Source organism: Cimex lectularius, unplaced genomic scaffold, assembly GCF_000648675.2.
Source record: "Cimex lectularius strain Harlan isolate CLEC.00 unplaced genomic scaffold, Clec_2.1 scaffold296, whole genome shotgun sequence".
Classification (NCBI taxonomy): domain Eukaryota; kingdom Metazoa; phylum Arthropoda; class Insecta; order Hemiptera; family Cimicidae; genus Cimex; species Cimex lectularius.
The window spans coordinates 456,208-476,585 of NW_019392844.1; the positions used below are offsets into that span (position 1 = coordinate 456,208).

Here is a 20,378-nt window from a genome sequence, read left to right on the forward strand (position 1 = left end):
TTTTTTTTAAGCTTGATTTTATTAAATAAATTGTTTATTCATTGACCTACACATCAATTTATGTTATATCAATTGAAAACTACATATATAACTGCTTATCCTTAAATTTCCTGTAATAAATATAGACCATTATTGCTAATTTTCAAGAAATTTTCAGTATAATAATTTCCCATAGAACCAGAAATCCTGTCAGTGCAAAACATTTGTAATTATTAATCAGACATATGTTAAAATAGGAGATAGTTTATTGTAGCTTTTTTACATTTAGTTTTAACAAAAACATTTTTAATAGGCTAAGGTAGTACGTAGGAAAAAAAAAATCCTCAGAATCCATTGAATTTGTTAGCAGTTGCTGAAGATCAAGTTCCAGATTTTCAATTTTAGTTCACATCCAAGCATTTTGAATTTCATAGCATCTTCTTAAAACTTTCCAATGTCTGAGATGGAATTCACCCCGGAGAGAGACGATGATGATGATGATGCCAAGCCAGGAGAGGCCATATTGCAAAATGAAAGCCAAGAAGGGAACAAGTCCGAGCCGTCAAAGCCTTCTAACCCGAAACCGCAGACGATGCTGGACGCTATGCAGGACTACGACGACCACTATGCTAATTACGACTTCTTTTCACCGCAACGAAGCGTATCCAGTAAAAGTGCCCAGTCGACTGAAGGAGAACAAGAGGCAGAGGAATTGGAAGTCATGTCGGCCGGCAGCACTTCAGAACCATTAAATTCAAGTAGCAAAACCCTGACGCCTGGCAAAAAGGGCCATCTAAGAAAGGACGGAAAGAAAAATGAGTTTTACGATGAAGAACGACATCTTCAAAATCTGGATGATTTCATTTATAAGCCAAAAGTGAACGGAAAAATTATGCAACTTGATTCATTGGAACTTCAGTATCCTTTTTTTAAAAATAATTTAATGTTAGAAAACATTTAAATAATTTTAAATTTTGATTCATTATAGAAATTTTCTCAATTGTTTTTTTTTTTTTTTTTTGCTCAAATGTGTTTATCACATGGAGCGTTTTTAAAACAATTTTTTAAATTAAAAAGTAGTTTCAATCAATCAAAATTATTCATTAGGAAACTTATTCAGTACTGAAATTAATAGAATAGTAAACCGCTAAGCTAAGCTCTATTTTATTTAATTAGATAAATTCTGAAATCTTTTTTTTAGCTTATTCTACATTTAATTATAATAAACTTTGTACATTTAGTCATCTATTAATTTACTGTCTTTCAAGAGTTCACCATAATTTTATGCGTTTATGGGCATTTGTCTTCTTCTATGATTTTTTTTTTTAGCACACATAAACTAAAGGCGGGTTTTATATTTTTTATGAGTCATAATCTGCCTTAAATGCAGGGCGACAATAAGGCATTCCTCCAAACTTAAACAATTTACATATTGAACAAAACGATCACAGATGGCTTGGGATTTGTCAGTAACGCCATATCCTTCAAGTCGCCGTCATCGTCAACCACCACCTTTATTTAAGTGGCGTTCTTTATTCTGCAACCCGATTTAAACCAAAAAATACACCGCAAATGGCTCTCCAGCTCAAATTGAAAAATTTCAGTTAGGATGTAACTGTTAGCAGTTCATGACAGCTTTGGATCGAAGGAACTTCCTTGAATAAATGAGTAAGCCTACATTGTCCTATTCTTAGTCATGCCAAGACTGTTTCCTCCTTATGGGATATTCGCCATGTTTTAAGCTCTCTTTAATTTCTTTCAGTTTATTGTTCATTCTGTTCGTTCAGCCTATTTTCCCAGATCTTTTTGTAACATGAGCCAGAAACTTTTTCAATCAGATTTCCAGCATGAAGCATGGAAGAGACATCGTAAAATGCTTTGGGTGTTCGTTTTACATGGAGGTCTTAATGAAACAGGATTGTTTTGAGTAGTGGGATTTGTGATAAAACAAATTTTATTATTAACAATAATGATCCCTTTAAGGAAAACGTTCTGAAACAGAAATCGCCTATTTCCGGGTGATATATGTGTCCCTAAAGGGAGAAAAGAACCAAAAGTGTGAAAACTACTCGACATAAATACAGCAGAAATCTTCAGAAATGCCAGGAGCTTAGAATTTTTTTAAAAATGATGAACACCTCTTCCCTATTAAATTAAGCACTGGCAAAGAAACAGTACTTCTGGGCCGTTTAAGTGACTTCCTTCAGCCCACACTGGCCACCTTTAATGAAATTAAATTCATGTTTAAAATTGCATGTTGAACAAATTCTCAACTAAACAAGCAGTTCAATTCTCCTTTTTTTCTTACGCCATTTGGGAATAAGGTTGTCAAGCAGTTGAAACAATTTTGAAAAAGGTCTCAGAGATTCCGACACAAAACAAATTTGTAAAACAAATAGCATATTTTCTGATTAAACTACTCTTTATAATTTTTTTTAATAAGGCAAAATTATATTAGAATTTTTTGGATTTTAAAGAGCAATCAAATTTTTAATTGTACTCAATGTTAAAGTAGTGAAATTGAACAGATATATTATTTGAAAATTTGCTGAGAGAAAAAATGTATTAGCAGTTTTTTAATAAAACAATTAAATTCTTCTCCTTAATGGTGTAAAGACACTCTTACAGTTATGACTGTGTGAACGGTCTCAATCTTTGTGTCGCTGATAAAAAGACGCTTTTGTACCATTGCGGACATATAATCCACATGTTGAACCCTTATACAAAAGAAATGTCGTTTAGAAGGTCTTCTGGCAAAGATGGAATATCTTTTATAGCTGTAAGGAATTCCGACAATTTTTTTTTTTTCTTAGGATTTACACATTTTTCTTATAGAAAAACCCAGTCAGCTATGAGATAGCAGTCGCAGAAAAGGGAAACTTTCCAGATATCGTGTGCTACACTTGGCCAGATTTTTGTATAATATCTGTACTCAGAGGAGGAGCTAAACATTCCTTTGCTGGCCTAGATTTCAGGTAAAACATGTTTATAATAAATTTGTACGACTTAAATTGATCTAAATTACAGCGCCTGTGGTGAACTTATGGTATCACAGTCGAGCGAGCCTGACTATCTACTTACAATATGGAAATGGAAAGAACAACAGGTTTACCTTAGTGTCAAAGCGAATAATCAACGGGTTTATAAAACAGCATTTTCCCCGTTGGAAAATAGTATTCTCCTCTGTTGTGGTAAGTTCAAAGACAAATATTTAAATTATAAATTTAATTTAAGCTATTTATTTTCCAGGTCTGAATCATCTGAAGTTCTGGAAAATAGAAACTACATTCACAGGAATGAAAATAAAAGGTGCTTATGGTAAATTTGGCCCTGCAGACATCTGCGATATTTCCACGTTCATAATAAACAAGGACAATAAGGTTGTTAATGCCACTATAAAACCCTAAATTAAAAAAAAAAAATAGTTTTATCATATTTACATCTTATAAGACAGATTCAATAAACACTCATTAAAAAGTTTCAAAAAAATCTTTTGATCTTTTGAAGAATTTAAGTAAGACCGTTTAAAATATTTTAAGTGACGTTTGTTCCAGGCTTTTTCAAATTGCCCTTGGGGCAATATGTTCTTCTGGGACGGCACGACTGTAAAATTTGAAATATCGAGAAGGGAAATGCAACCGGCACATGATGGGATAATAACTTTTTTCCACTACGACCCGAAAGAAAATCATGTCTTTACAGCAGGTAAATAACGCTGTAACAATGTTCTTATTATTTCATTTTCATTTGAATATTTATTTACAGGCATGGATGGTAAAATACGAGTTTGGGATTATGAAAAAATGTTGAACGCGTGGCCTCCAAATAACAAGCCGTTTCAAATGCAACCTTCGTTCGAAAGAGAAATAATAGATGCTGACGGAAAAACCGCTTGCCCGGTTCAACTTCTACCAAGGGTTGGCGTTGAAGATATCCACCATTTTTTCTTACAGGTATTAAAACCTGTGGATGTTAAAGGCTATTGTTGATTTTTTTTTTTTTTTTTTTAAGGACAAAAAAGGTGGGATTTGGATGATTGATTTATCGTTGAGTGCCAATGCAGATCCCTGGTCCAAAATTCTGGAAACGCACGCTGGACCGATCGTCGGTTTAGCGACCTCCCCCGTAGGCCATTATCTAGCCACATTGGGAATCGACGGCAAACTGCTTATCCACAACAATGAAAAAAGGAAGATCGTATTTTCCAAAACTTTCTCACTCAAAGGAACAGCTCTGCTTTGGCTGCCATTAGAGGTGAGAGGATTTAAAAAAAAGTTTACTGTCAATTTTTTTTACAATTAAACATATCAATAGATTGATCCAACTGCGAGTGTGCTTATACTTGGATTCGCTGATGGAACGATAAGAGTCATTGTCATATGTATCAAGGCAAAAGAATTTAACGTTGAAGAAAAAATTATGGAATACATTCATGTCATACAGGTAAACATTATTTTTGCTTCAAGACTAAATAAACAATAGATAAAAAAATTATGACATTGTTAAAGTTTATTTGATTCAATTGTTAAACAGACATTTCTTTCAATTATTACAAAATCAATGAAGGTTTTTCAATTTTTCAGGCTCTCAAACCTCATAAAAGATCAATTTCATGTTTGGTCTCGAAAACAAAATATGGCCACCATCATGTCCTTTCTGGCAGTGTTGATGGCAATGTGTTTATTTATAAAGTCCTTCCTTATTATAATTTTTGCCAGTTGATGCCGTTGGGTTTTGTAAAAATGCCGGGTCCAGTCACTCATATTGAGTTGAAAAGAGCTAAGGTAATCATTCTCTAGTGCTTTTTTACTGGTTGTAATAGCTTAAATACTCTTCAGAATGTGTTCATTTTCCTCGTAAGCACGTCTGTCGGGACAGTGTCTGAAGTTCAAGTTCCTGATAAAATACTTCACGACACTAGAGAAAGGGACACGTACCAACTGAAAATCAAATACAAAACGACTTTTTTCAGAAGTGTTAAAGGTTGTATTTTAAGGAATCTCGTACGGGAAGGAATAAAGAAAAGGCAAGATGAAAAACTGGAAAAGAGAAAGGAAGAACTAGCAAAACTTCTTGAAGCAAATCCAGGCTTTGCTATTGACCAAGAAGCATTCCTAGGTACAAAATATATATTTTTTTTTTTTTGAAAACTTATTAAATTAATCTTTTGTTTTTATAGCTGATACTGAAAAATACGAAGATTTGCCAGCCATCTTTGTACCTGTGGGAAATACTCGAATTAATTTTGCAAAGTTTGTATTCTATTTGTTTATATTATTGAATTATTACTCTTTATTGATAATTGTTTTGTGAAATTCCCTCTTGGTGTTTGCATTTTTTCTGATCATCCTGGATTAAGGATATAAGCAGGGTGAGGCATCAGAATATAACAGCAAAATACCTCTGACAGACTAAAAAATAATCAGAATCAAACTAAAAATAAATAAATAAAATAGAATAATTGTTAAATTGCTATGTTTTTAAATCTTACCTTTCATATAGATATGTAGATAAATATATATGGATATCGCCAGATGGATACGATGGAGGTTTTTTTTATGAATATAAGATTGGTGAAACATGGCCGAACCGTGTACTCGATATTCCAGGGACAGACCGCACAACCGCTATACAAACTTGTATCAGCATGTAATAATTTAAATATATTATAACAGATATAAAGGGTAGCAGGGTCAAATGGTAAAATTCTTGTTAACAGACTTAATAACAGGTATTTATTAATGGGTATGAGCAACGGTTGCATTCGTTTGGTCAAAGCACACCAATCTGACCTGGCCAACTTGTCGGATTATTTAGAGATTGGAATGCATGTGACGACCGGGCACAGAATAACACATCTCGCTGTCTCTTGTGACAACTCGGTTGCATACTCTTGTGGAACTGACGGTGGGATATTCTCCTACGTCTTCAACCTCCCGATTGAGCAGAAAGTCGAAAAGAAAAAATTACCAGGGATCGGACAGTTGGTGAGTTCTTTCGATTAAATTTGTGCAGTGTGGATATTCAATTTTGTCATTTTTAGCCGACTTTCGGTATATCTGGGATAATAAATCCCAACGAGCCATCTCTTGAGGAGCACAAAGCTACATTAAGAGAGGAAAAGAAGAAATTAATGGCAGAAACAATCAAGATGGAGATGAAAGAAAAAATCAATGAACTCGCTGATAAATATGAAGAATTAATTGAAAGGCAGGGTTTGGTGTATTCCTAAAATAAATACATAATTTTATTTATTTATTTTTTCAGAAATAAGAAACTACCTGAGTCAAAGCGGTTGTCAAAAGATACATTCATCATCAACCACCATGTTGATCAAGCAATCATAGAAAAGTACAACCAAGAGATCGACGATTTCAAGAAGAAGCATGAATTTGAATTTCAAAAAGCAAAAGTTTTAAGGAACAAAATGTACGACGCTTGTATCAAACCTATAAAATCATTCCCTATTTACCAATTTGGAATAAGGTAGTAAAATAATTTTAATGACAAAGTAATAATCAAAATAATAATATGTCTCTTACTTAAAGAACGCCGGTGTCAGTCTGTACTTTCCGAGAGGTAAAGCTAACACCAGAATTTATAGAAGCTGAGAGGAGAACCAAAGGGTATTTGGATGATCAGGCAAGACGAGACAGGTAATATTTCTATGATGCCTTTTTGACTGATGAGGATATGATGTGCACCGTGTACTTCATGATTGTAATTATATGTGATTTGGACATGCTTGAGGTGATTCAAGATGATGGTGGCTCTGCTTACCTACCCTGCACCTATTCTCTTAGCACAGTTATTGCTCTTGTTGAAGAGGTACTATCTCAGCTTCTCAGATTGTATAGGTTATCTGTATGGGTGGATGGTGGTTTCTGTACGGGTTATCTGGGTTACAAGGGCAACAAAAAGGACGAGGCAGCTAAGGCTGGGATGTCTCAACTTTTGACTTAACCATCTGGCCCCCTGTCGTTAAAAATGCAATAAAAATCATGATTAAAAGCAAATCAGTCTGTTGGTGGGCTAGATCAGAGTCAAAAGTAGGCCCTCAGAGTACATGACTGGTAGAAAACAGGTCGTCTTCATCCGTTTAAAAATAGGCCATGTGAGATACACTTACTTTTGGGATAAAGCCTTGTTACCTTTGGTAGTACTTCCTAGTTATCTCCAACTCGCGGACTGACGCTCAGTGGAGAAGGGGGGATTCTCGGGGAACCAATACTACAGTTGGGCGCCACACTATTTGGTCCAGGGAAAATAGTGAATCCATAGGAAAAAAAATCCACGCACTGGAGCAGCAGGGGGCAGCAGAATAGATTGAGAGAGAAATAAGTGGCGATAGTTTTTTTTCTTTTGTACTAAAAAAATTTCAACAAATTGTGTTCTCTTGAGCATTTCGCTAGTCACACCTTTAACATTTTGGACTTTACCCTCATTGAATTTGCTTAAGATTACAAATTCACATGAGGGGAAAAAATCAGGAGGACAAGGTCTCTATTGTAAATTACAAAAAAAAAAAAAAAAAAAATGCTTCTCTACTTTGTACCAATCAAAGGTTTTGCTACTTTAGTGATAATCATTGGTCAAAATTTTTTTCATTTTCATTTCATGTGGTACAATTTAAAAATAACTTTTTCTGTTAATAAAATTTATACTAAAAAAATATAAATATATAGCTAGAATCAAAAGTAATATGTGTGTATTCGTCTGTGTACACAATTTTGTGGAAATCAATGCATTTATTTACAATTTAGAATAACATGTTATTATTTTTTAATATTTTTTTCCGAGTTTTCTTGTACTCAATATGATTTAAAATAAATAGGATGTTTATTAAAAAAAGAAATAAATAAAAAAAAACTTTCTATTGGTTTAAACACAAAAACAAAAAAAATTAACTGTTTCCACACGTTGGACTTCTCCGGAGCTCCTCGTCTCGATGTCTGTCCTCCTAGCTCCTGCCCGGAGGCGAGTCCTGTTCCTTAAAGAAAAAGGATATCCCTCGTTCCTCCGGTTTTTCTCCTTTTTTTTGTCTCCTCTCTCACCGTTCGCTCGCGTTGCCTGCTTCCACCTGCTTTCTGCCTTCCGCCCCCACCAGTCCGCCGCCGTGTTCGCCCGGCCTCCGCCGTCTCAGTTGCCGATCCAGGTGTCCAACCCTTCTGGGCTTCCAAGGCTTCCGTCCTTCTCTCCTAGGTTGGCAATGGTCCCTGCCACGTTAGAGGTACCCCTTACAAAAAAATAAAAAAATAAAAATAAAATATACTATAAAATAAAAAATTAAATTAAATTTTAAAAAAAATTCTGACCCCCTAACGTCGAAGATTTTGACCGGAAGTCCCAAAGTCCCAAAATCGGGAGGTGAACGTCAGGGCGTAACAGCTTGAGTATCTAGCATGTTAAAAAAAGGTAGCCTTGATGTGTCCCACCTAATTAAAGGGTGCAATTCCATGGCTCCATATAGAGAGCACATAGTAATGCCACCTGATTTGAAAATTGTGCTTGAACTTTGAATCTGGGTCGGTGATTCTTTTTTTATACAGGGATTTTTCAAAGCCAGGATGTTTTATTGAATATATGATAGTTTTGTATTCCTAGTGTGTATGTTGAGAGTGACTGTATTTATTGGCGTGAATGTGTTGTGTGAGAGGGGCAATGACAGCTTAACCTCAATATAAGTTAATTATATAGTAAGTATAAAGTGGTGGTGTTGTTCTCCTCTGAATGGCATGTAAAGAGGAAAGAATGTATTTAAGAGTGAGGGTTTGAGTGGGAGACGTTGGGTTCTGAAATGACCTGATTGTTGACAGCACTTGGAGCCAAACTTGTGACCAGTTTCTAAGTCTCCTGTTTTGGAGGAAACAGGGTTGTTTTATTATAGTAACGATAGTTTTGTGTCCCTAGCATGTTGAGAGTGAATATATTTATTAAAGTGAATGTGTATTGTGAGACACATTGACCCTCAATTAGGTTAGTTATGCAATGTGTGTAGGATATTGAGTACTCTACCACCCTATTTGAGTGAGATGGGTTTAGATGTAGGATCTAGGCATTGGGTGCTGAACAGACCGACACTCAGCCCAACCCCAATTGCAGGACAGATAAGAGGTCTGAACCCAAACTGCTGATATCCACGGTGGGTGATTTTTATGTAAATAACAAAAACTGGACTTGATGGTGGACTGCAAGAAGTTTAGACTCAACTCTGTAAATGCGTGTATGCACATGCAGATTTGAGCTTATTTAAATGAGTAATCAGTACAATAAGTTCAAATCACGAGGAAATGCTTCCATACAGTTTGGATTTGCATATTTAAAACACACTCAAACAAATATAAATTTTGTTCCAAGTTTTTCAGTATTTAATAACCAAAAGTTCACTTAAAACTAAAAATGTGAGCTTTTTGAGAAAGGTCAAATAATTGTTAAGAGTTTGCAAAATTGCATTTTTCTTTATTTGTGTCACAAAAGTTTTTTAATTTTTAAGAACCGTCGCCAAAAAGTTAAAGGATCTGGCAAAAAAAATTCAGAAAAAGGCGAAAAAGCCCAAAAAGCGAGGTGTAGATATGCTGAAAGTGATTGATAAAGCAGGTCAGAAGCTATTTGAAAGTGGTAAAATATCCAGGGCAAACTTGCAACTTTTAAAAAGAATAACAGAGTCGAGAAGAGAAAGAAGAAATATCCACGAGCATGTATGCCCTAATTTAATTTTTGTGTTTAAACCGTGAAAGAAAAACGATTGGTTTTTAGATTAGCGAATTAAATGAATTGAAAAAGAAAAACTGCAAGAAGGCTTATTTTATTCCCAATCTGGGAGGTCATCCAGGAAATGCGGAATTCAAGTTAAAATTAAATCCCGATTATAGAACACCGAAAGAACACAGACTAACACTCTATGAACAGTACTGGCGGGTCATAAAGACCAGGAGAAATGTGAGTTTTTTATACTTCAAAAATACAGAAGTTAATTAATTTATTAAATATTTCAGCTCCATGAAATTAAATTGGAGTTCAACTCAAAACTCAGGAAATTGAGAACTGATAAGTTTAATATTTTACGCGAGTTCCAAATTTTAAAAGGTGAAATTGATTACATGTCGGAGGAATGCCGTATGGATGATATAATTTTACCAAGGACTCCGAACTTCAACACTGAGCTAGAATTTCCTGAAAAGCTTTTTATGGTAGAGTTTATTTGTTTTTTTTTAAGCTTGAAATTTAGTTTCGAACTAATGTACTTTTAGAACACGCCACCTCATTGCATTCTTGACGACCCTCTACCTCCGATCCCTCAGGAGTGGGAGGAGGAACGAAAAGATTTGTACGGTGATCATAACTTTCATGAAATTTTCGAAGAGACAGAAAATATGAGTAAATATGTAACTTACACTTGGCTGCCTGGCGTAATGTCGTACGAAGACCACATGTCTTTAGCGACGATATTCCCGATCCACCCTTGGAGAGCAGATCTGATTCACAGGCGCATCATGAGGTGAATTTCTTACTCAAAACTTTACTGGGTTAAAAGCGTTACATTGAAACATTTTTTATTTTATTTATTTTGAATAGATTTCGAGAGAGAGTAAACACTAAATCCATAAATCTAATGAACAGAATTGACGAGTATGACAAGGCTTTAAAAAATCTTTCATATGAAAGGATAGAATATGAAAAACATATTATAAAAAGAAAATTAGAACTGTATTATTTAATTCAAGAACTTGAAATAACAAGGGGATTTAGTGCATTAGAAGTCAACGTCAAGACAAAATTGAGTGATATGATTAAAATAAAACATATCACTTTGTTACAGGTATGATATCCCAGTAAATAATTTTTTTGTTTAAAATCAGGGGTATGAAAAATGGCAAAAAGGAGGGAAAATTCAAAAGGTGGGGTTGAGATGGGAAGTTAGTGTTCGAGTGGATCGAGGTCACGATGGCTCAAGTGGTTAGAGCAGCGGTGTATTTAGCCGAAGGTTGTGGGTTCGAATCCCGCTCGTGACACTGACTTTTTTATCTCAACCAAAACCTTAATTAATTGAAAAGAATTTATTTATTTGGACCACGAAACCTAATAAAAGGTATGAATAATTGGAGGATTTAGCTTGTGTTGATATTCTTTGTAAACTTAATTGTTAAATTTCATTATGCTTGAAAAAATTGTGGTTTCAGTGTAGGAATGAAAAGGCCACAGCTCCTCTTTTTTTATAACTAGCTTGCCTTGGCTGTTAATCAGCTTCCATATACCAGTGGCTCCTTGGTGTAGTACCTTATGGCTTTCCTCTTCTAATTGCAAGAATTTACACCTATAAACCCTCACAAAAACATAGAGTGCTTCCTGGCAGTATCTGCACATTGTTATTTTGTCAGTACTCCAATCCGGTGCATGTGCCTTCTTAGGCAGGCATGTATCCTTTTATTGTAGCAAGGTGCTAGGTCACAGAAGGGTTTGGAACCTAGAGAATTATAACTTCTTTTTACCCAACAAGTCCATTTTCACTATACCTCTATGTCCTGAATGGCAGGGGCTACCTGGGTTGATAAGATGAAGGGGATATATTTCTTAAAACTGAATATAATGCATTTCTTACACAAACAAAACAGACCTGACCAAAATTCTGGCAAAAACACAGAAACTTACATCCAAAGAACATCCACAAATAACCTAAATATGACACTAAAGATATATGCGAGTTACACTCCTAATAGCTTCACTTTCTGGGTGTGAGAACACTAGAATATCAAAAATTCAATAAGCCTTTATACTTTTTACCCCCAGTAGAATTAAATGGGCCATTACCATATTTAAACTCAAGAAATTACAGGAAAGTTCATTCTCATGCAGCTATAGCAGGAAGTAGAGTACGGTTAGGTGCAGAGTTAAAAGAGGTGGCCACAAGGCCTTCTGCACCTCACGTGAATCTTGCTCCTCTATTTTTTTATAACTCACTGGCCAGTTTCAGGTTGTTAATTAACTTTCCATAGCGTTGCCAACAGCTCCTTGGTGTAGGATCTTGCTTGCGGCTTTTCCTCTCCTAGTTGTAAGAATCAAGAATCAAACACATAAAATGTGTTCTGTTGTCTCTCATCTTCCTCACAGTATCGGTACAGTGTTTCTTTTGTCAGTGCATGTGCCTTCTTAGACGCCAGTACTCTGTCAGCAGTTTAACTATATTCCTGGTTCGGTTGCGGTTGCCTTCAAGTAATTCCTATGTAAATTTTGCAGATGGTCCTACTTTGAATCTTTTCATGCCTGGGGTATTATTCCACAAAATTTGTACTCATTTTAAGATTCATCCTCTTTTGTGGCAAGGCAACAGTAGGGTTCGGGAGAGAGTTCTATTTTTGGCCAACTTTTCATTGCTTCTATGCGAGAATGCCCAGGGACCCATGCCAGGGTCAGGTCATTGTTGTCGCTGACTTCCAGGACCTCCACTTCCAAATTCTCCTTGCCTTCACCTCGCATGAGGCTGCCTTAAGTGCTGCCTGACTGTCAGAAGCTATCTTCTGGGAATGTATTCTCTAGTGTGTTTATTTCCCTAGTGCAGTGTTCAATCGCTGATCAGACTGGAAAACTGTAGCATATTCACCTAATTTTAAGGACAGTTCAGTCTTTGGATTCATCCTGAAGACTCCAGATAATAGAGTACTTAAACCCTCATTTTAGTCATTATTTTTAGGGCCAAAGATACGGAGAAAAAAAATCACACATTCTGAAGTTAGGTAGTTGTCCCATAGATTTAGGAAGATCTGTATGGCCAATAAAAAAACAGAAAACCCACTCCATAAGCAACAGCATGTCTATCAGAGACCAGGGAACCATTTAATAAATAAAGTTAAATCATTAACTTTTCCCCTTGGGAGATAAGCTCCTCTAGGACTACCAATGCCCCTTACTTCAACTGTCCTTATGCTGGGTTTTTTTAAACATAAAATTATAATTTTGAAGGCTGATATTAATCAAGTCAAACATAAATAAACGAGATACCAAAAAATTTCACATTTCAGATGAGTGTAAGGAGGAAGAAAATCAACGAAAATAACAGTGTTATCGAAAAATGCTTGGCAATTTCGAATACTATTACAAATCAATTTCTTGAGGTGGTAAAAGACAATAAATATGTCAAACATCTCACTCGCGTGTTTAAAAAGAAATATAAGCCTCCTAAAAAACGAAGTATTATTTCTATTTCAATCAGTTAGTATATTGAAAATTTTAAATGCACATTTTCTAGATGATGATGATGACTCAACGTCTTCTAGTTCAATGGAGGAAGATTTTGACGATGATGCAGAGGGAGATGATCTTCAGGTGACCATCGGGGGTGCATATCTGTTCGACGAGAAGATCCGCCCTGACGACTGCGATCATGAGATTTTTGAAAAAATGTTCAAATTTCGTGCTGAAAGGTAATGTTAATATTCTAAACTGATTTTTCCTCTCGATATTTGTTAAATTTTTAAAAATTTAATGAATCTTTGTACAATTAGGCACGTAGAAGAGGCAAAAATCAATGAAGCTCGCTCTCAAAATCAACAATGCACCAAAGACTTGGAAACACTTAGAAAAAAACTACTAATGGTCGAAACAATTCTTGCGATATTTAACTCACAAATGGATAGTTTTTTGGTAAATTAAAAAAAAAAATTTACATAAATTTACAATTTTTATCTGGATTTCTTTCTTATAAAGAAATGCAAGCAAGATGCCTGTAACAAAATATGGAAAGTTGTTATTTTAAAGCCATCACAAATTCAGCATTACAACAAATACTCTCAGATTTTTCCGCCTCTAAGCCAGTGCGTGCTTGTAAGCGCCAATACGATTAGAAGGTTGATAAATAAGGCTGAACTTTTGGAAAAGGAAACACAAATGTTCAACAAGGGGAAGGAGTAAGCGTCGGGAAATGAGTTGCTAAAGGAAAAATTGTAATCTTAATTTTGTACGTCTAGAAAATGCAAAGATCACATCGTCCGGCTGAGAAAAGACATCGAATACATGAAGAGCCAATGTCATGATTTGAAAAATGAGAAAAAAGAAGAGATGAGGAAAAAGTTTGGGATGCACATCAACATGAACCATCTTGAGGAAGTGATAACAAACTGGATTATACTAGAAGCAAATCAAAATACAACCGTGGTCGATCGCACCAGAAATTATCTGAAAGATGTAAATTACACAGCAAAATTTAATTTTTGTACTTAGGTATAACTTTTTTTTTTTTTTAGTCATCGATCAAAAAACGACAGAACCTATTGTTAGAAGTGAAGAAACGGCAGACCAACCAGTATCACGAGCTGTTCTCCATTCAAGAGGAAAGAAATAAAATCACTTCATGCATATTAAACATGCAACAGACCCAAGTAAGAACTATATGATTTTTATTATCAATTTTGGTGCCACCTGCACACTGCAATATCAAAAAAAGGATAGTATGGAAGATAGTCTTGTTCCATGGGACCATAGTGGCTGAGTGGTCAGGGCATCGAACTCTTATTTTCGAAGGTTCGAATCCTGACATACCACATGGTATTTTTAATTGGGAATAATGTAAAAAATAATCTTGTAAAATGGCATCACCCAATGTTGGATGCCCTCCTGAAGACTTTAAAACTTTCATCTACTGTGCTGATCTCATCTACAGTGCCGATCTCTGCTAGATATCCTAGAAGATATTTGCTTCTTTTATGAAGTAAAACTTAAAAACCTGGGATCTTCCAATGTCATGAAAGAACTGCACGAGCAGATATGCTTTAAAAAAACAAAGAGGAATAAACTACAGCCACATTAAAAGTAATCTGGAGTCTCTTGGGTAACTTAAGAACACAACAAATACTGGGAGCGTAAACCAGACAAGAGGCAAGTAAAAACATCCCTATGCGAGAAAGAAGTCCTACTTTACAGAAAGGAATCAAAAACTATAACTGGCATATATAGGGTGAATCGCTACAAAAGCACACAAAAAATTCAATGTAATTTGGTCATTCACTGTGTTTATTGTCTAGTGTCTATGTGTTTTGTTTGATGTTTACATTGAATTTTTGTGGGAGCTTTTATAGTAGGTTAAAGTTTGTTTTTACAACTTCTGGATAGTTGTTCTTTTTTTATATTTTTAATGTAGTTTGCCCGATTTTTCTGTTTTGGTTGCTTGCTATGTTTATTGTATTTTCTGTGTTTGGCTGATATTTACATAGAGTTTTTTTTCGTTATTTTTTTATAAGGTTAAAGGTGGTTTTTACAAATTCTGGATTGTTGTCCTTTTTTCAATATATTTTTAGTGTAGGTATTTTATCCAATTTTTCTGCTTTGGTTGTTCACTAAGCAAATTGTCTCTTTTCTGTGTTTTGTTTGATGTTAACATTGAATTCTTCTTTTTTGTTGGGCTTTTTTATTAGCTTAAAGTTGGCTTACACAATTTCTGGATTGTTGGTATTTTTTTCTTTTTTATATTTTTAGTGTAGTTTGCCCCATTTTTCTGCTTCGGTTGTTCGCCATGTTTATTAGTGTGGATATTTTATTCAGTTTTTCTGCTTTGGTTGTTCATTATATGTATTGTCTCTTTTCTATCTGTTTTGTTTGATATTTACATTGAATTCTCTTTTTTGGGCATTTTTATTAGGTTAACGTTGGTTTGTACAATTTCTGAATTGTTCTCCTTTTTCAATATATTTTTAGTGTGGATATTTTATTCAGTTTTTCTGCTTTGGTTGTTCACTAAGCAAATTGTTTCTTTTCTGTGTTTTGTTTGATGTTTACATTGAATTCTCCTTTTTTGTTGGGCTTTTTTATTAGGTTAAAGTTAGTTTACACATTGTGGATTGTTTTTTTTTCTTTTTTATATTTTTAGTGTAGTTTGCCCCATTTTTCTGCTTCAGTTGTTCGCCATGTTTATTGACTCTTTTTATCTGTTTTGTTTGATGTTTACATCGAATTATCTTTTTTGGGCATTTTTATTAGGTTAAAGTTGGTTTTTACAATTTCTGAATTGTTGTCCTTTTTCAATATATTTTTAGTGTGGATATTTTATTCAGTTTTTCTGCTTTGGTTGTTCATTATATGTATTATCTCTTTTCTATGTATTCTGATTGATGTTTACATTGAATATTCTTTTTTGGGCATTTTTATTAGGTTAAAGTTAATTTTTATAATTTCTGGATTGTTGTCCTTTTTCAATATATTTGTAGTGTAGATATTTTATTCAATTTTTCTGATTTAGTTGCTCTCTAAATGTATTGTCTCTTTTCTATGTATTCTGATTGATGTTTACACTGAATATTCTTTTTTGGGCATTTTTATTAGGTTAAAGTTGGTTTTTATAATTTCAGGATTCTTGACCTTTTTCAATATATTTTTAGTGTAGATATTTTATTAAATTTTTCTGTTTTGGTTGCTCACTAAATGTATTGTCTCTTTTCTATGTGTTTTGATTGATGTTTACATTGAATTTTTTTGTTTACACAAATTCTGGATTGTTCTTTTGTTTTCTTATTTCTATTTTTAGTGTAGATATTTGGCCTAATTTTTCTACTTTGGTTGTTTAATATGTTTATTGCCTGTTTTATATGTGATTTGTTTCATTTTTCTTTCTTTTTATGAAGTAAAGAATTATTCTCAGGGGTATCGTATGTCCTAGGTGATATTTAACTGGTGCACCTCCTACAAATATGCCAGTTAGAGTTTTTAATTCCTTTATATTAAGTAGGAATTCTTTTTCCGTTGGTTTGTTTTTTCGAGTAAGTTACCCAAGATTCTAATTCACTTTTAATGCAGCTATAGTTTTTGCCTTCGTTTCCTCTTTTTATCAAGGATGTCTGCTGCCCCATTATAATTCCCTCATGACCTGAGACCCACTTTAGCGTTTGGCTATTTGTAGATCCAATTTTTTAGGAATTTAGGCAGTTCTAGACTAGTTTTGAGTTGATCTCGGCTTGAAGTGTCTTTAGATGTTTATTATTTATTTCGTGTATCCTTCTTGGCTGGAAGTTTGGCTTGAAAGGTGTACATGGTGGGATCAAGTTGCATAGGATTTGTCTCTTCTAGGCATAACATCGGTCATTTGTTGATAGTCCTAATTTTTTAAGGTGATATTTAACTGGAGAATGCCTTGTATGATTCACTACTCATGTGACAAAGTTCATCATCTCAAATACGACAAAAAAGTTATATGGACCATGGTCCGATTCTCAATTTTCTATAGTTTTTGTCATAAATCTACTCATAGCTCTTGAACTATTTTATATCCAAAAAAAGCAATTCTTTTTAAAAAGGCACCCTTTCAGGAACTTTCAATTTAATTTTTGGTAAAAAAATACTAAATATTTCGAAAAACTGCTAAATTTAAAATGTGTGAAAAAATTAAATTTGCAACGCCGTTGTAAAAAATTGGCTAGGCGAATTTCATACCGACTTCTTTGTTTAATAAGCTTTCTAGTGGTATAACTTTTTTTTTAAATTACATCGAACCAAAATGCAGAAATTGTAGGCTAAATGGGGAAAAAAGTGGTGAGGTGTGAAAAATGAGGAATGGGGTTAAATCTAGTAAATAGTAGCAAATCAGCATTTTGTGAAAAATTTATTTCCAACTTTAACTTAATAAAAAGCACAAAAAGAAAGAAAAACGAAACAAATCACATATAAAACAGGCAATAAACATATTGAACAACTAAAGTAGAAAAATTGGGCCAAATATTTACACTAAAAGTAGCAATAAGAAAACAAAAGAACAATCCAGAAGTTGTGTAAACAAAAAATTTCAATGTATACATCAATCAAAACACATAGAAAAGAGACAATACATTTAGTGAGCAGCCAAAGCAGAAAAATTTAATACAATATCTACACTAAAAATATATTGAAAAAAGGACAAGAATCCAGAAATTATAAAAACCAACTTTAACCTAACAAAAATGCCCAAAAAAGAATATTCAGTGTAAACATTAATCAGAATACATAGAAAAGAGACAATATATTTAGAGAGCAACCAAATCAGAAAAATTGAATAAAATATCTACACTAAAAAAATATTGAAAAAAGGACAACAATCCAGAAATTGTAAAAACCAACTTTAACCTAATAAAAATGCCCAAAAAAGAGAATTCAATGTAAACATCAATCAGAACACATAGAAAAAAGATAATACATTTAATGAGCAACCAAAGCAGAAAAACTGAATAAAATATCCACACCAAAAATATATTGAAAAAGGACAACAATCCAGAAATTGTAAAAACCAACTTTAACCTAATAAAAATGCCCAAAAAATAGAATTCAATGTAAACATCAAACATAACAGATAGAAAAGAGACAATAACATGGTGAACAACCGAAGCAGAAAAATGGGGCAAACTACACTAAAAATATAAAAAAGAAAAAAATACCAACAATCCAGAAGTTGTGTAAACGAACTTTAACCTAATAAAAAAGCCCAACAAAAAAGGAGAATTCAATGTAAACATCAAACAAAACACAGAAAAGAGACAATTTGCTTAGTGAACAACCAAAGCAGAAAAATTGGATAAAATATCTACACTAAAAATATATTGAAAAAAGGACAACAATCCAGAATTTGTAAAAACCACCTTTAACCTTATAAAAAAAGCACGAAAAAAAAATCTATGTAAATATCAGCAAAACACAGAAAATACAATAAACATGGCAAGTAACCAAAACAGAAAAATGGGGCAAACTACACTAAAAATATAAAAAAAAGAAAAAAACAACTATCCAGAAGTTGTAAAAACAAACTTTTAAAAGCTCACACAAAAATTCAATGTAAACATGAAACAAAACACATAGACACGAGACAATAAACACAGTGAATTTTTTTGTGTGCTTTTGTAGCGAATCACCCTATATATGCCAGTTATAGCTTTTGATTCCTTTCTGTAAAGTAGGACTTCTTTCTCACATTGGGGTGTTTTTACTCGTCTCATGTCTATGTGAAGATGAAAAAGCTAGTGTCACAAGCAGGATTTGAACCCACAACCTTTGGCTCTCTTCATCTCAACCAAAATGAAACTAAGGGTGGCACTTGTGTATACATTCCACTACAACTGGGTGATTTTAACCTGATGCTGAGGCATGTGATTCTTTCGATTTTTGTGGAATTTGCTTTCTTTGTTTTGACTACTTAACATGCATAAGCAATTATGGGTCATTTTAGACTTGAGTCTTAAGTTCTTCCATGGGGAATAGGCAAACCCGGGTTTTAACGCTGTCTTAACGTGAGCATTCCACGCTAACCTTTGGAAACGTTTGTAATGGCTAATTTCTTGGTCTGAGACATGTGTAGAAAAGACCTAGATGGTTTTGCTAGTTAGTCTTAGGTTAGAACTAAGATTGTTCTACTTTTTCCTGGTGAATGGAACAATTGTCTTTGTACAGTTTACATTTTAGACCTTTATACTCAGGAATTTAGTTTACTTTTTGTCTTATTCTAGAATAAATGTTAAAAACAATTTCATACAAGTGAAAATAAATATTTTATCATTGTGCATTTCAGAAAGAGCTACAAATAAGAAATAACCTCAAGCGTTTGGACTTGGAAAGCTATTTGAAACAATTAGAAAAAGAAGTTGTTTGTCAAATGAAGTATAAAGAATATCTCTTGAACCAAATCAGCGCACTGAAGTTTAAACAGAAGCCACATCTCTTATCCAAAACAGAAAAGACACTTTACCCAGCAAAAGAAACCACAAGCTCCATTTCTACTGAAACCGCGATGCGAAATATTATCTCAGATCTGGTAAGAAAGGCAATACCTTCTGTAACTGGAACAGAAACGCCGACGGAAGAGTATCAACAATATCAAGAAGAAGATTTGGAAGAAGCTTTCAGCGAAGAATCTGTCACTATTCCGGAAAGCAGGGAAGAAGAATTAAGCCCGAGCCAGTTTGCCATTGAAATTATCAAAGACGCCATAAGAGGCGTTTTACCCTCAAAGCCTGACATCGAGGACTCAGGATTGACAGACTATTTAAAAAAAGAATATGCCTCCGTAGATTCAAATCCGTTCTTACGCATGCTGCCTCAAAGCCAGGAAGACCTGTTCCAATCTCAAGGTGAAGAAGACGAAATTTCATTAGAAGAAGCTGTAACGAGTGAAAATGAGGAAGTCGTTGAAGAGAACGAAGGGCAAACTTTTATTAAGGAGAGTCCAGAGCAAGAAGGCGAACAAGAAGAAGCGACCATTTCAACTTACGAGCCTGAATCTGAAATGCAAGGATCTTTCGAACAAGCAATCACGCCTTACCAGGTAGAAGATGAAAATTCCACTGCCCCTGAACAATCACAGTCAGATTCAGAAAATTAACTGACAAAATGTGTAAAAAAAGAAACTGAGTGCTATTTCAATGTACATATGTAGAATAACAAATTAAAAAACAGAAAAA

At 34.1% G+C, this 20,378-nt stretch overlaps 1 protein-coding gene across 1 annotated transcript; it reads left to right on the forward strand.

Moving 5' to 3' along the window:
- Positions 1-231: 231 nt before the first annotated feature.
- On the forward strand, positions 232-20,377 carry LOC106665503. The gene is made up of 29 exons (XM_014391957.2): positions 232-897; positions 2,596-2,758; positions 2,815-2,954; positions 3,007-3,170; positions 3,229-3,359; positions 3,534-3,684; positions 3,745-3,932; positions 3,991-4,233; positions 4,294-4,422; positions 4,563-4,763; positions 4,818-5,097; positions 5,159-5,231; positions 5,482-5,628; positions 5,699-5,966; positions 6,023-6,189; positions 6,247-6,465; positions 6,528-6,635; positions 9,473-9,677; positions 9,736-9,918; positions 9,975-10,169; positions 10,230-10,477; positions 10,555-10,798; positions 12,996-13,164; positions 13,223-13,397; positions 13,479-13,617; positions 13,681-13,880; positions 13,941-14,157; positions 14,217-14,351; positions 19,490-20,377. The coding sequence occupies exons 1-29, from the start codon at positions 434-436 to the stop codon at positions 20,297-20,299; spliced, it is 6,156 nt and encodes a 2,051-aa protein (XP_014247443.1). The 5' UTR covers positions 232-433; the 3' UTR covers positions 20,300-20,377.
- Position 20,378: the final 1 nt, after the last annotated feature.